Below are 13,824 nucleotides of genomic sequence, written 5' to 3' on the forward strand. Positions count from 1 at the left end.
ACGCCAGTGCATTTTAGCTCTGTTATGCCTCATGCAGAAGTCCGTGTCAGTTTTGGACCATGTTCAATCCGTGTTTTCTCCCGTGACAGATCCATGTTGGGTCAGTGGGTCCGCTTTTTGCTGTCCATGTTGCATCCGTGTTTCACTGACACTGAACAGCTAAAAAAATTATTTTCAAAGCATCTCTTCCTAATGATCTGTGAAACACGGAAGCAACACGGATGGCATTCATGTTGCATCCGTGGTTTTCGTGGACCCATAGACTATAATGGACGTGATGGATCCGTGAACACGGACAAAATAGAGCATGCATCCGTGCTAAAAACACGGACCCACGGATCGTGCTAAAACACTGATGTGTGAATACACACATTAAAATGAATGGGAACATGTGCTGTCCGTGGAGAACACGTATAGCACACGTCCGTGAAACACTGACGTGTGAATGAGGCTTTATAGACTACCAACTTTATACAGCAATCTCATTGATTTAATTTTTCTGAGCTTTTTCTGAGTGCATATGTAAAAAAAAAAAATCTGAGCGCATGTGTGTCTGAATGCTCACCAAGTGACTCCACTTCACCTTTGGTTTAATGCTGCCAGGGCTTTTTGTCACAGACATTGATTATTTTTATGGTAGTGCTTTTTTGGTAGTGCTTTACTGAGATATCATCCTGTTGTCCTGTTTCTCACTAAACACAGCACAATCTGGTAGCCAGCAAATACAGTGACACATACCCACTGACTCCAGAGACAGGGGAGTGGCTGGGGACTAGTGAAGACAAGAGGCATGTGATGTGTGATATTTAGGAGCATGGTCATGTGCATATGAGACTGGGATACAGAGACTCAGCTACAGACACTACATGTATCAAAAACCCATTTAACTTGTGTGGTCATTAGATATCTAGTGAAATTTAAAAACACAACTGCTGTACATAGAAATACATGGTCAATGTGTAGATTAGAGTTGTAGAACAAAGTCCAGCAACGTACAAAATCTTCTAGAATCTATTCTAAACCATGGCCAAAGTGCTATTATTTGTGAGCATAGTTTGCAGTATCTACTGTATGTGGGCACCAGAAATGGACTATGACCAGAAAGCAGCACTAGCACTCCACCAGCCTATACACAATATCACACCCCCGCATTGCAGTAAAATAGTAGTGTGCAATGTGTGCTGCAGCAAATTATGCTTTACTTTGCCACATCCCTTTCCACTCCCTTTTAATATGTAAACCACCTAATGAACACAAGAGAGAAAAACAAATGGAACAGAGAAACACATACTGTAATTAAATTGTCAGGGTTAGGCTACTTTCACACTTGCGTTCAGAGCGGATCCATCTGGGGTCTGCCCAGACGGATCCGCTCATATAATGCAGACGATGGGATCCGTTCAGAACGGATCCGCCTGCATTATATTTTAGAAAAAAATCTAAGTGTGAAAGTTGCTCAGACGGATCCGTCCAGACTTTACATTGAAAGTCAATGGGGGACGGATCCGTTTGAAAATTGAGCCATATTGTGTCAAATTCAAATGGATCCGCCCCCATTGACTTACATGAAAGCAAGCGTTCGGGTGTCCGCCTGCTGAGCGGAGCGGAGGACAAATGGTGCCAGACTGAGGCATTCTGAGCGGATCCGCATCCACTCAGAATGCATTAGGGCAGTACGGATGCGTTCGGGGCCACTTGTGAGAGCCTTCAAACGGAACTCACAAGCGGAGCCCCGAACGCTAATGTGAAAGTAGCCTATAGATGTACAGTACACTTGATTTTTCAGCCAGTTTGTCAATGATTTCTCCTTGCTTCTGTGCCCTCTTCACCTCAGCACTACAGTTAAAAGGACCTACAAGTGAGGACCAGTAAATCTTATCTGTTGGACTGGATATGCATGATTTAGAAATAATAATATACTGCAGTATTAAAAACATATTAAACATGCATCGAGCAAACTACTTTGTGACCTAGATGAGTGTCCTACCAGAAATCGGAAGAGTAGAGCAGATTGTTCATTTGGGCACTGTGGGCACTCTAGTTTGGGGGAAGATATACATGTGGGTATTATGGCGTAAGGAATGCCTGATTTCAACATATTTAGTCTTTTGTTCTCATGAGAGATACGCCCTGCATCCATTCCACATGGGGTCCAGGCATCTGTCTTGTTTTCTGGTTCCCATTATGTCCTGCCTGAACAGTCTCCTGAGTTTGTTTGGGTTCCTGTTTGTGTGCCTGGGTTCCAGCTCGTCCCTTGTCTGTCTGGACCGCTGGTGCCTGCACCAACGTCTGTCTCCGCAGGTAAGTGGCCAAGAGCACCGGGACCATTCTAGAGGTGCAACCAGTGAGCCCTCAGCTAAGTTCCTCCCCACCATCAGAGGCTCTGTGAAGAATGGGGCTCACTGAATTTCCGCCCTCCGGGTTTGGCTCCAAGTCAAACCGGTTCACTTGGTCCAGTGGTATTACCTGCCAGTAGCAGTGATGGCCAATTCGCAGTGTTCGCCGCAAGCCGGTCCGAAACAAATGTGGTTACCGGGAGCAGGCAGTTCAGAGAACAGCCTCCGGGGTCCTTCATCGGGCTGTTATCGGAACTGCCTGCTCCCGGTGATCGCATTTGTTTCAGACCGGCTCGCGGCGCATGCACAGGTAAGAGCTTACCTGTGCATCGCCGGACTTGTGAGTTAAGATGGCAGCCCGCAAGTCAGGCCGGACGAGGATCGCAGCGGTGCGGGAGGCCGATCATGAAGTGGCTTGGCGGTGAAGGGACAGGTGAGGTAAGGGTTAAGTGGGGAGGCGGGCGTGGAAGAATAGGCGCGAGTTGCTAGGTGAGCGGGGGGTGTGTCCAACGCTGATACGGAAGGAGGAGGCGGGAGCAGGAGCATTGTGGCCAGGAGAGAGAAACGCCCACCCTCCCGTCCCTAGTGTAAGTGGTATTTGGGGGAAGAGTTGGGTTTTTTATGTGTCGCGGCAGTCGTGGAGGCGGGGGAGGTCCTTGAAGTGGAAGAATATGGTGGTACCTGAGGATGGGAGGGCCCTGTGGGAGGGGCTGGACTCTCATTGAGGAGCTGGTAGTAACTAACTACGCGTCCATCAGTTGCTGCCTCCGAGCTGGGTTCAACGGCTGGGGGAAAGGTGGAGACGCAGGTGTTCCAGTGTTTATGAGGTTATTGGGGCTTCTAGGACCTCCCTCGTCATTGGTTAATTTAAGTTATTATGTTATGTATTTATTCAATAAACGGCTGCTGTGGCCGATTAAATCCAAGCAGTGGTGTTGTGTATTTATTTTTATGGGGTAGATGGGGGTGGGGGTTAGGGGAAGGGTATGTTGAGGGACTGAACAAATAGCCAATGCTCTCTTCATGCCCTCTTCATCACTGGCCACTACTTCCTTACTTGCTGGTCCAGTTTCCTGCCATGTCTGTATGTAAATAAAGCATTAGCTTTGGTCTTTTCTGTGTCTTATTGCTTGTCTTGTGTGGTTTGCCTGAGATATGTTCTAGGGGTCAGTAGTTGGAACTTGACAGTTTATCTCACTAGGTGACTACACAGAGAGGGCAGATGGAATAATCCCAGGTCAGGTGCATAGAACCTCCACCCAGCAAGGCTGGAGACAGACTGACCTCCAGGCCCACAGATAAGGCCTAGTTCACACTTCAGTTATGTGATCAGTTATTTCCAACAGTTATTATGAGACAAAACCAGGTGCTGTTTAACCACTTCAGCCCCACTAGCTGAAACCCCCCTTCATGACCAGAGCACTTTTTACACTTCGGCACTAGACTCCTTTCACCGTTTATCGCTCGGTCATGCAACTTACCACCCAAATGAATTTTACCTCCTTTTCTTCTCACTAATGGAGCTTTCATTTGGTGGTATTTTATTGCTGCTGACATTTTTACTTTTTTTGTTATTAATCAAAATGTAACGATTTTTTTGCCAAAAAATGACATTTTTCACTTTCAGCTGTAAAATTTTGCAAAAAAAACGACATCCATATATAAATTTTTCGCCAAATTTATTGTTCTACATGTCTTTGATGAAAAAAAAATGTTTGGAAAAAAAAAAAATGGTTTGGGTAAAAGTTATAGCGTTTACAAACTATGGTACAAAAATGTGAATTTCCGCTTTTTGAAACAGCTCTGATTTTCTGAGCACCTGTCATGATTCCTGAGGTTCTACAATGCCCAAACAGTAGAAAAACCCCACAAATGACCCCATTTCGGAAAGTAGACACCCTAAGGTATTCGCTGATGGGCATAGTGAGTTCATAGAACTTTTTATTTTTTGTCACAAGTTAGCGGAAAATGATGATGATGATTTTTTTATATATTTTTTTCCTTACAAAGTCTCATATTCCACTAACTTGCGACAAAAAATAAAAAATTCTAGGAACTCGCCATGCCCCTCACGGAATACCTTGGGGTGTCTTCTTTCCAAAATAGGGTCACTTGTGGGGTAGTTATACTGCCCTGGCAATTTAGGGGCCCATATGTGTGAGAAGTACTTTGCAATCAAAATCTGTAAAAAATGACCGGTGAAATCCGAAAGGTGCACTTTGGAATATGTGCCCCTTTGCCCACCTTGGCATCAAAAAAGTGTCACACATCTGGTATCGCCGTACTCAGGAGAAGTTGGGGAATGTGTTTTGGGGTGTCATTTTACATATACCCATGCTGGGTGAGAGAAATATCATTTTTTTATACAAAGTTGGCATTTGACCAAGATATTTTTCTCACCCAGCATGGGTATATGTAAAATGACACCCCAAAACACATTGCCCAACTTCTCCTGAGTACGGCGATACCAGATGTGTGACACTTTTTTGCAGCCTAGATGCGCAAAGGTGCCCAAATCCTTTTAGAAGGGCATTTTTAGACATTTGGATCCCAGACTTCTTCTCACGCTTTAGGGCCCCTAAAAAGCCAGGGCAGTATAAATACCCCACATGTGACCCCACTTTGGAAAGAAGACACCCCAAGGTATTTAATGAGGGGCCTGGCGAGTTCATAGAATTTTTATTTTTTTGCATAAGTTAGCGGAAATTGATTTTTTTTTTGTTTTTTTCTCACAAAGTCTCACTTTCCGCTAACTTAGGACAAAAATTTCAATGTTTCATGGACTCAATATGCCCCTCAGCGAATACCTTGGGGTGTCTTCTTTCCGAAATGGGGTCACATGTGGGGTATTTATACTGCCCTGGCTTTTTAGGGGCCCTAAAGCGTGAGAAGAAGTCTGGAATATAAATGTCTAAAAATGTTTACGCATTTGGATTCTGTGAGGGGTATGGCGAGTTCATGTGAGATTTTATTTTTTGACACAAGTTAGTGGAATATGAGACTTTGTAAGAAAAAACAAAAAGAATAAAAATATATTTCCGCTAACTTGAGCCAAAAAAATGTCTGAATGGAGCCTTACAGGGGGGGGGGGGGGGGTGATCAATGACAGGGGGGTAATCAATGACAGGGGGGTGATCACCCATATAGACTCCCTGATCACCTCCATCATTGATCACCCCCCTGGTAAGGCTCCATTCAGACGTCCGTATGATTTTTACGGATACATGGATCGGATCCGCAAAACACATGCGGACGTCTGAATGGAGCCTTACAGGGGGGTGATCAATGACAGGGGGTGATCAATGACAGGGGGTGATCAGGGAGTGTATATGGGTGATCACCCCCTGTCATTGATCACCCCCCTGGTAAGGCTCCATTCAGACGTCCGCATGATTTTTACGGATCCATGGATACATGGATCGGATCCGCAAAACACATGCGGATGTCTGAATGGAGCCTTACAGGGGGGTGATCAATGACATGGGGTGATCAGGGAGTGTATATGGGTGATCACCCCCTGTCATTGATCCCCCCCTGTAAGGCTCCATTCAGACGTCCGCATGATTTTTACGGATCCATGGATCGGATCCGCAAAACACATGCGGACGTCTGAATGGAGCCTTACAGGGGGGTGATCAATGACAGGGGGTGATCAGGGAGTGTATATGGGTGATCACCCCCTGTCATTGATCACCCCCTGTAAGGCTCCATTCAGACGTCCGCATGATTTTTACGGATCCATGGATACATGGATCGGATCCGCAAAACACATGCGGACGTCTGAATGGAGCCTTACAGGGGGGTGATCAATGACAGGGGGTGATCAGGGAGTGTATATGGGTGATCACCCCCTGTCATTGATCACCCCCTGTAAGGCTCCATTCAGACGTCCGCATGATTTTTACGGATCCATGGATCGGATCCGCAAAACACATGCGGACGTCTGAATGGAGCCTTACAGGGGGGTGATCAATGACAGGGGGTGATCAGGGAGTGTATATGGGATGATCACCCCCCTGTAAGGCTCCATTCAGACGTCCGCATGTGTTTTGCGGATCCGATCCATGTATCCATGGATCCGTAAAAATCATACGGACGTCTGAATGGAGCCTTGCAGGGGGGTGATCAATGACAGGGGGGTGATCATCGACAGGGGGTGATCAGGGAATCTATATGGGTGATCACCCGCCTGTCATTGATCACCCCCTGTAAGGCTCCATTCAGACGTCCGCATGTGTTTTGCGGATCCGATCCATGTATCCATGGATCCGTAAAAATCATACGGACGTCTGAATGGAGCCTTGCAGGGGGGTGATCAATGACAGGGGGGTGATCAATGACAGGGGGTGATCAGGGAATCTATATGGGTGATCACCCGCCTGTCATTGATCACCCCCCTGTAAGGCTCCATTCAGACGTCCGCATGTGTTTTGCGGATCCGATCCATGTATCCATGGATCCGTAAAAATCATACGGACGTCTAAATGGAGCCTTGCAGGGGGGTGATCAATGACAGGGGGGGTGATCAATGACAGGGGGTGATCAGAGAATCTATATGGGTGATCACCCGCCTGTCATTGATCACCCCCCTGTAAGGCTCTATTCAGACGTCCGTATGTGTTTTGCGGATCCGATCCATGTATCTGTGGATCCGTAAAAATCATACGGACGTCTGAACGGAGCCTGACAGGGGGGTGATCAATGACAGTGGGTGATCAATGACAGGGGGGGTGATCAGGGAGTTTATATGGGGTGATCAGGGGTTTATAAGGGGTTAATAAGTGACGGGGAGGGGGTGTAGTGTAGTGTTTGGTGCGACTTCACTGACCTACCTGTGTCCTCTGGTGGTCGATCCTAACAAAAGGGACCACCAGAGGACCAGGTAGTAGGTGTATTAGACGCTGTTATCAAAACAGCGTCTAATATACCTTTAGGGGTTAAAAAAAAATCACATCTCCAGCCTGCCAGCGAGCTGGCAGGCTGGAGATCCACTCGCTTACCTTCTGTTCCTGTGAGCGCGTGCGCGCGTTCACAGGAAATCTCGGGTATCGCGAGATGACGCGCCGATGCGTCCAGGAGGAACAAATCAACCACCTCCCGGACGCATCGGCGCGTTAGGCGGTCGGGAGGTGGTTAAAAACACGGAAAAGGTGCAGATTGTTCTATTACACCCAATCCCTGTGTAGGCTTCACTACTAGATTTGCCTCTCAATAACTGATGGAAATAACTGGCCAAATAAGGCCCCTTTCACACGGGTGAGTTTTCAGCGCGGGTGCAATGCATGACATGAACGCATAGCACCCGCACTGAATCCTGACCCATTAATTTCATGTACATGAGCGTTTTTTTCATGCATCAGTTCTGCGTTGCATGAAAGACTTAGGCCTCTTTCACACGACAGTATGTCCATTTCAGTGTTTTGCGGTCCGTTTTTCACGGATCCGTTGTTCCGTTTTTTGCTTCCGTTGTGGTTCCGTTTCCGTTCCGTTGTTCCGTTCCGTTTTTCCGTATGGCAAATACAGTATACAGTAATTTCATATAAAAAATTGGGCTGGGCATAACATTTTCAATAGATGGTTCCGCAAAAAACGGAACGGATACGGAAGACATACGGATGCATTTCCGTATGCATTCCGTTTTTTTGCGGACCCATAGACTTTAATGGAGCCACGGAACGTGATTTGCGGCCAAATATAGGACATGTTCTATCTTTAAACGGAACGGAAAAACGGAAATACGGAAACGGAATGCACACGGAGTACATTCCGTTTTTTTTGCGGAACCATTGAAATGAATGGTTCCGTATACGGACCGTATACGGACCGCAAAAAACGGCCCGCAAAACGGAAAAAAAAAACGGTCGTGTGAAAGAGGCCTTAGGCTGAGTTCACACGAGCGTGACAGATTTGGTCCGGATGCGTTCAGGGTGCGTTCAGTTAAACTCGCACCATTTTGCAAGCAAGTTCAGTCAGTTTTGGCTGCGATTGCGTTTAGTTGTTCAGTTTTTTCCGCGTGGGTGCAATGCGTTTTGATGCATTTTTCACGCGCGTGATAAAAAACTGAATGTTTACAAACAACATCTCCTAGCAACCATCAGTGAAAAACGCATTGCATCCGCACTTGCTTGCAGATGCAATGCGTTATTAACGCAGCCCCATTCACTTCTATGGAGCCAGGGCTGCGTTAAAAACGCAGAATATAGAACATGCTGCGATTTTAAAGCATTGCAGAAGTGATGCATGAAAAAAAATGCTCATGTGCACAGCCCCATTGAAATGAATGGGTCAGGATTCAGTGCAGGTGCAATGCGTTCACCTACTGCATTGCACCCGCGCGGAAATCTCGCCCGTGTGAACTCAGCCTTAGGCCACGTTCACACTTCAGTGTTTGGTCAGTGATTTCCATCAGTGATTTGTGAGCCAAAACCAGAAGTGGAGCCTCCACAGACATGAGGTAGAAGGGAAAGATCTGCTCCTGTTCTGTGTTTAGAGCCGCACCTGGTTTTGGCTCAAAATCACTGATGGAAATCACTGACCAAACACTGAAGTGTGAACGAGGCCTTAGGCCCCTTTCACACGAGCGTGACGGATTAGGTCCGGATGCGTTCAGGGTGCGTTCAGTGAAACTCGCACTATTTTGCAAGCAAGTTCGGTCAGTTTTGTCTGCGATTGCGTTCAGTTGTTCAGTTTTTTCCACGCGGGTGCAATGCGTTTTGATGCGTTTTTCATGCGCGTGATAAAAAAACGGAATGTTTACAAACAACATCTCTTAGCAACCATCAGTGAAAAACGCATCGCACCCGCACTTGCTTGCGGATGCAATGCATTTTTCACGCAGCCCCATTCACTTCTACGGGGCCAGGGATGCGTGAAAAACGCAGAATATAGAACATGCTGCGATTTTCACGCAACGCAGAACTGATGCATGAAAAACAACGCTCATGTACTCAGACCCATTGAAATGAATGGGTCAGGATTCAGTGCGGGTGCTATGCGTTTTTCACTGATAGTTGCTAGGAGATGTTTGTAAACCTTCAGTTGAATGTAATCACAGACAAAACTGACTGAACTTGCTTGCAAAATAGTGCGAGTTTCACTGAACGCATCCGGACTTAATCCGTCACACTCGTATGAAAGTGGCCTAACTGAAGTGTGAACTGGGCCTAACAGGAATATATAGCACCTAGTAACCACACCCAGACCAAGACATTAACCCCACGAGAACCAGACAGCAGGGAGGGGAGAAATAACATACAAGAAGAACAGTACACACACACACACAGGCTGCCGTAATTAACTGTTACCCATGGCAACCAGCCTAAACGGTATCCACCAGAGACAGTATGCCAGAACAACCAATGTGAGCAAACAAGACAACCCGTGTCACATTGAACCACACAGTGACATCAGCCATGGCAACCAGCCTACATGGCATCCACTGTAGTCAGTACGCCAGAGAAACCAATGTGAGGAAACACGGCACCCCCGTGTCACAGTGAACCACACTGTGACACTTACATTAATGATTCATTCCAAGAACTATGCAATGGACTATGGTACATTATTTAGTTTTATATTGCAATCCTTTGGATTACAAAGGTCTGTAAAAGGTTGAACATGATGGGCATGTGTCTTTATTTAACCCATGTAAGCATGTATGGAACTGTAAGCTATCAGACTTTAAAGTGCCGTCAAAATGACATATGTAAGTTTCCAGTAATTTTATCCAATATTTTTGTTAGATGTACCTAATGTACTCCTGAGCTAGCAAAGTCCCCTCTTCCTAAAACCACAGTCCAGGTCTTGATAGAATGTCATAAAGATTGGCATTTCTATGTCAGACTTTCCCTCACAATTGATGGTGTCTACCAGGCAAATCAGGGCTCATGTCCATGTGTTTATGATGTCCTGGTTATGTACCATGCTTTTACAGGAGCGGAGGCAGCGTTACCAAGTGACCCCACTGCTGTTCTGCTCTGACATTAGTGGTGGGCAGACAGACTGTGCCTCAAGAGAAAAAATATAGGCAATTGCCTACAAGCAATAAATAAGTAAAAATTGAAATACAATGCAATTAATTTATGTACAAAAGAAGTTGCATATGTAGATAATGAGGGACATGTCTGGCTAATTCTCGTAGAATTTTTTAAACCAACAATCATTTATAAAAAAATCCAGCTTTCAACAGTCAATATTTGCATTTTTTTTTTTACAATTTACACTACAGCCTCTTGTAGACAATCGGCTTAGACTTCTATAGTGCCCATGCCCATTTTCACTCACATATGCCCTATGTTCAGAAAGTCTTTGCAGACTTGTTTTTTGCTTAACACCCTGTCTAAAGCTGAACCTGTGTCAAGTCACACAATATTAAAGACAGTAGTCACCATAGGAGTTGCAGTAGGCATTCAGGTAGTTCTCACAGTTTACTCCTGATCTCAGTGATTACCTGAATTATTCTTCTGTGGTAGTAGTAAAAGGAGCAGAAGACGAAGCAGCATTCTGCTACTGCAATTGGCCGCATGTCATATGCATGGCTCTGGCGCAGAATTCAGGTGGCATTCAGGTAGGTTGAAGAACTTATACTTCGCCCCATGTGAGTAACTTGTTTCAGCCCTCAGATTCAGAAGACCATGCCACTTGTATGTGGCACATGTATATTCCCAGCCGTAATGTCCTCTCTTTTCACTGGAATAGTTCTGTTTCATTTACATCTGAGAACGTGAATGGCTAAAGTTTCCTGTGTCATATGCCTCACCCAACATTCTCCGTCCTCTTCACATTCTGTAACCTGGTTACACCTGTTTCTGTGAAGCCAGGAAAAGGAAGTATTACTTGGGGGAGGAGAAATAATTGTGAAATTGGACACATCTATGACGATTGCTCAATATAAGGAAACACTTTGCTTCTTAGGAGTAGAGGATTAGAGAATTTTCTATGTTTTTTACTTCAACTTTGAAAACAACCCTATTGCAGTGTAAAATGTGGTATATTTGGTCATTCATATATTAATCCAGCAGCCAACTCTAACAGCCCAAAAATTTTTACAATCTAGATGTTAATGACTCTCCACTGTCTAGCTCTTACTTCTCTAACGTTTGGGGCACTTCAGGGTTACATTAGGGTAATAGTTCCAAATCAGTTGTTCTTAACCCTAGCTATATAGAGCTACAGTCAGGCCCATAAATATTGGGACATCGACACAATTCTAAGACAGTTGCAGTAGAGGCCTGGCAGAGCATCACCAGGGATGAAACCCAGCGTCTGGTGATGTCTATGTGTTCCAGACTTCAGGCTGTAATTGACTGCAAAGGATTTGCAACCAAGTATTAAAAAGTGAAAGTTTGATTTATGATTATTATTCTGTCCCATTACTTTTGGTCCCTTAAGTGGGAGGCACATATGCAAACTGTTGTAATTCCTACACCGTTCACCTGATTTGGATGTAAATACCCTCAAATTAAAGCTGACAGTCTGCAGTTAAAGGGCTTCTGTCACCCCACTAAACCGTTTTTTTGTTTTTGTTTACCTATAATCCCTACACTGTGATTTATGCCTACATAATCTAATTAATCATTTTGGTCCAGTAGATTTTGTTTAAAACGTGCTTTTAAAATATGCAAATTACCTTGCTACCAGCAAGTAGGACGGCTACTTGCTGGTAGCAGCCGCATCCTCCGATCCTAAAGGCGCCCCCTTCTCATGTTGATTGACAGGGCCAGGGAACGGGATCGTCCTCTGCTGGCCCTGTCTGCTATCAAGAACTCGCGCATGCGCCGTAACGGTATTCAGTCGGCGCAGGCGCACTGAGAGGCGGCCGCTCCATCCTCAATGCGCCTGCGCCGATGATGTCACATCTACACCCAGCACAGGTGCATTGAGGATGGAGCGGCCGAGCTAGCGGCCGCCTCTCAGTGCGCCTGCGCCGATTGAAGACAGGTACGGCGCAGGCGCAAGATTTTGAATGCAGACAGGGCCAGCAGAGAACGATCCCTTTCCCTGGCCCTGTCAATCAACATGCGGAGGGGGCGTCTTTAGGATCGGAGGATGCGGCTGCTACCAGCAAGTAGCCGTCCTACTTGCTGGTAGCAAGGTAATTTGCATATTTTAAAAGCACTTTTTAAACAAAATCTACTGGACCAAAATGATTAATTAGATTATGTAGGCATAAATCGCAGTGTAGGGATTATAAGTAAACACAAAAAAAAAACGGTTTAGTGGGGTGACAGAAGCCCTTTAAAGCACATCTAGTTTGTTTCATTTCAAATCTATTGTGGTGGTGTATAGAGCCAAAAATCTTAGAATTGTGTTGATGGCCCAATATTTATGGACCTGACTGTATATGAGTCTTGATTTGTGACCATATGTACTGGCTACAATACCATGCATCTCCTAACCCCTGATCAGTACCAAAGTGGATGGTATAATACCAGTGTGTACAAATTTAAAGGGATTGCTATTTTTTTTTTTTTACAAGTGATTGCCTATCCTCAGGATAAGCCATCACTATCTAATCAGTGGGGGTCCAACACACCCCACTACCTCTGTTCCATTGAGTTACTGAAGTTGAACTACACACAACAACAATATCTGCCCCTCACCCTGCTCTGCAAAGGGAATAAGTCTGCCTTGAGTGACATGTCTGCCTGCTGGGAGACTCAGCAGCATGTTGTATGTGTAGGACTAAAAGTCCCAGCTGTACAATGACACTGCTGGTACACACAGGATCTTCTACTTACCTGTTATTGTGCAGAACTCCTCTAGTCTGTGAGCTCCTGTGCCCAGCATTTGTCTCCTCACCGCCTACAGCTACTCAGTAAAGCCTTCAGCCCTGAGTATGTGCTACTGAAGGGGTTAAAGTTTTTTCTGAAGAATCCAGGGAGAGAGCAGCAGATGGCAGTGCAGGGGGGCGTAGCCAGCACAGTGATGTCTCATGCAGTGGCGTCGCAAGGGGGGGGGGGGGGCAGAGGGGGCCACGGCCCCCCCTACATCAAGCTGTGCCCCCCCAACTAAAATGCCCCCATTCATTTTGGTACTACTACAGTAGTTGTCTGTGAGTTGTTTTGTGTGACATGTGCTGCTGCTGCGTCGTGCCTGCTGTGCTGAGCACTGACTGTACCGGGTATCGGACATCTTCATTCACAATTTCACAATGCATGATGATCATGATCTGCCGTTGCGTAATGCAGACTTGTCAGGACTCACTTCACTTGCGGTCTCAGTCTAACTCTCTAGTCTTCTTCTGTGGTCTCACTGACTCTATCCACCCACCGCCGCCGCATCCTCAGCCCCGCCCCAAGCCCCGCCCCCAGGCCCTGACGAGGTGATCAGTTGAGTCAGACAAACTCAGCCTCAGTGGCACTGCAGACTGGCTAGAGGTGCTGTGCATAAATCAGCTCAGCTCCTTGCCGCTAGTCGAGCCTCGGGCTCAGGCTACTGCTGAGTCACTAATTAGATTAATTCATTAGGCGTCACCGTCTGGGTCTGA

General features: G+C 45.9%; 1 protein-coding gene across 1 annotated transcript in view; it reads right to left on the minus strand.

Annotated features, from left to right (window-relative positions):
* Positions 1 to 13,116, minus strand: part of LOC122936157 (interleukin-20 receptor subunit alpha-like) — a 50,027-nt gene extending 36,911 nt beyond the window's left edge. The window contains exons 1-2 of the mRNA XM_044292215.1: positions 13,076 to 13,116; positions 10,786 to 11,143 (exon numbers count right to left, since the gene is read on the minus strand). Of these exons, the coding sequence (XP_044148150.1) occupies positions 10,786 to 10,837 (52 nt within the window). The 5' untranslated portion in view covers positions 10,838 to 11,143; positions 13,076 to 13,116. The remainder of the gene's footprint in view (positions 1 to 10,785; positions 11,144 to 13,075) is intronic.
* Positions 13,117 to 13,824: the final 708 nt, after the last annotated feature.

Source organism: Bufo gargarizans, chromosome 4 (assembly GCF_014858855.1).
Source record: "Bufo gargarizans isolate SCDJY-AF-19 chromosome 4, ASM1485885v1, whole genome shotgun sequence".
Taxonomy (NCBI): domain Eukaryota; kingdom Metazoa; phylum Chordata; class Amphibia; order Anura; family Bufonidae; genus Bufo; species Bufo gargarizans.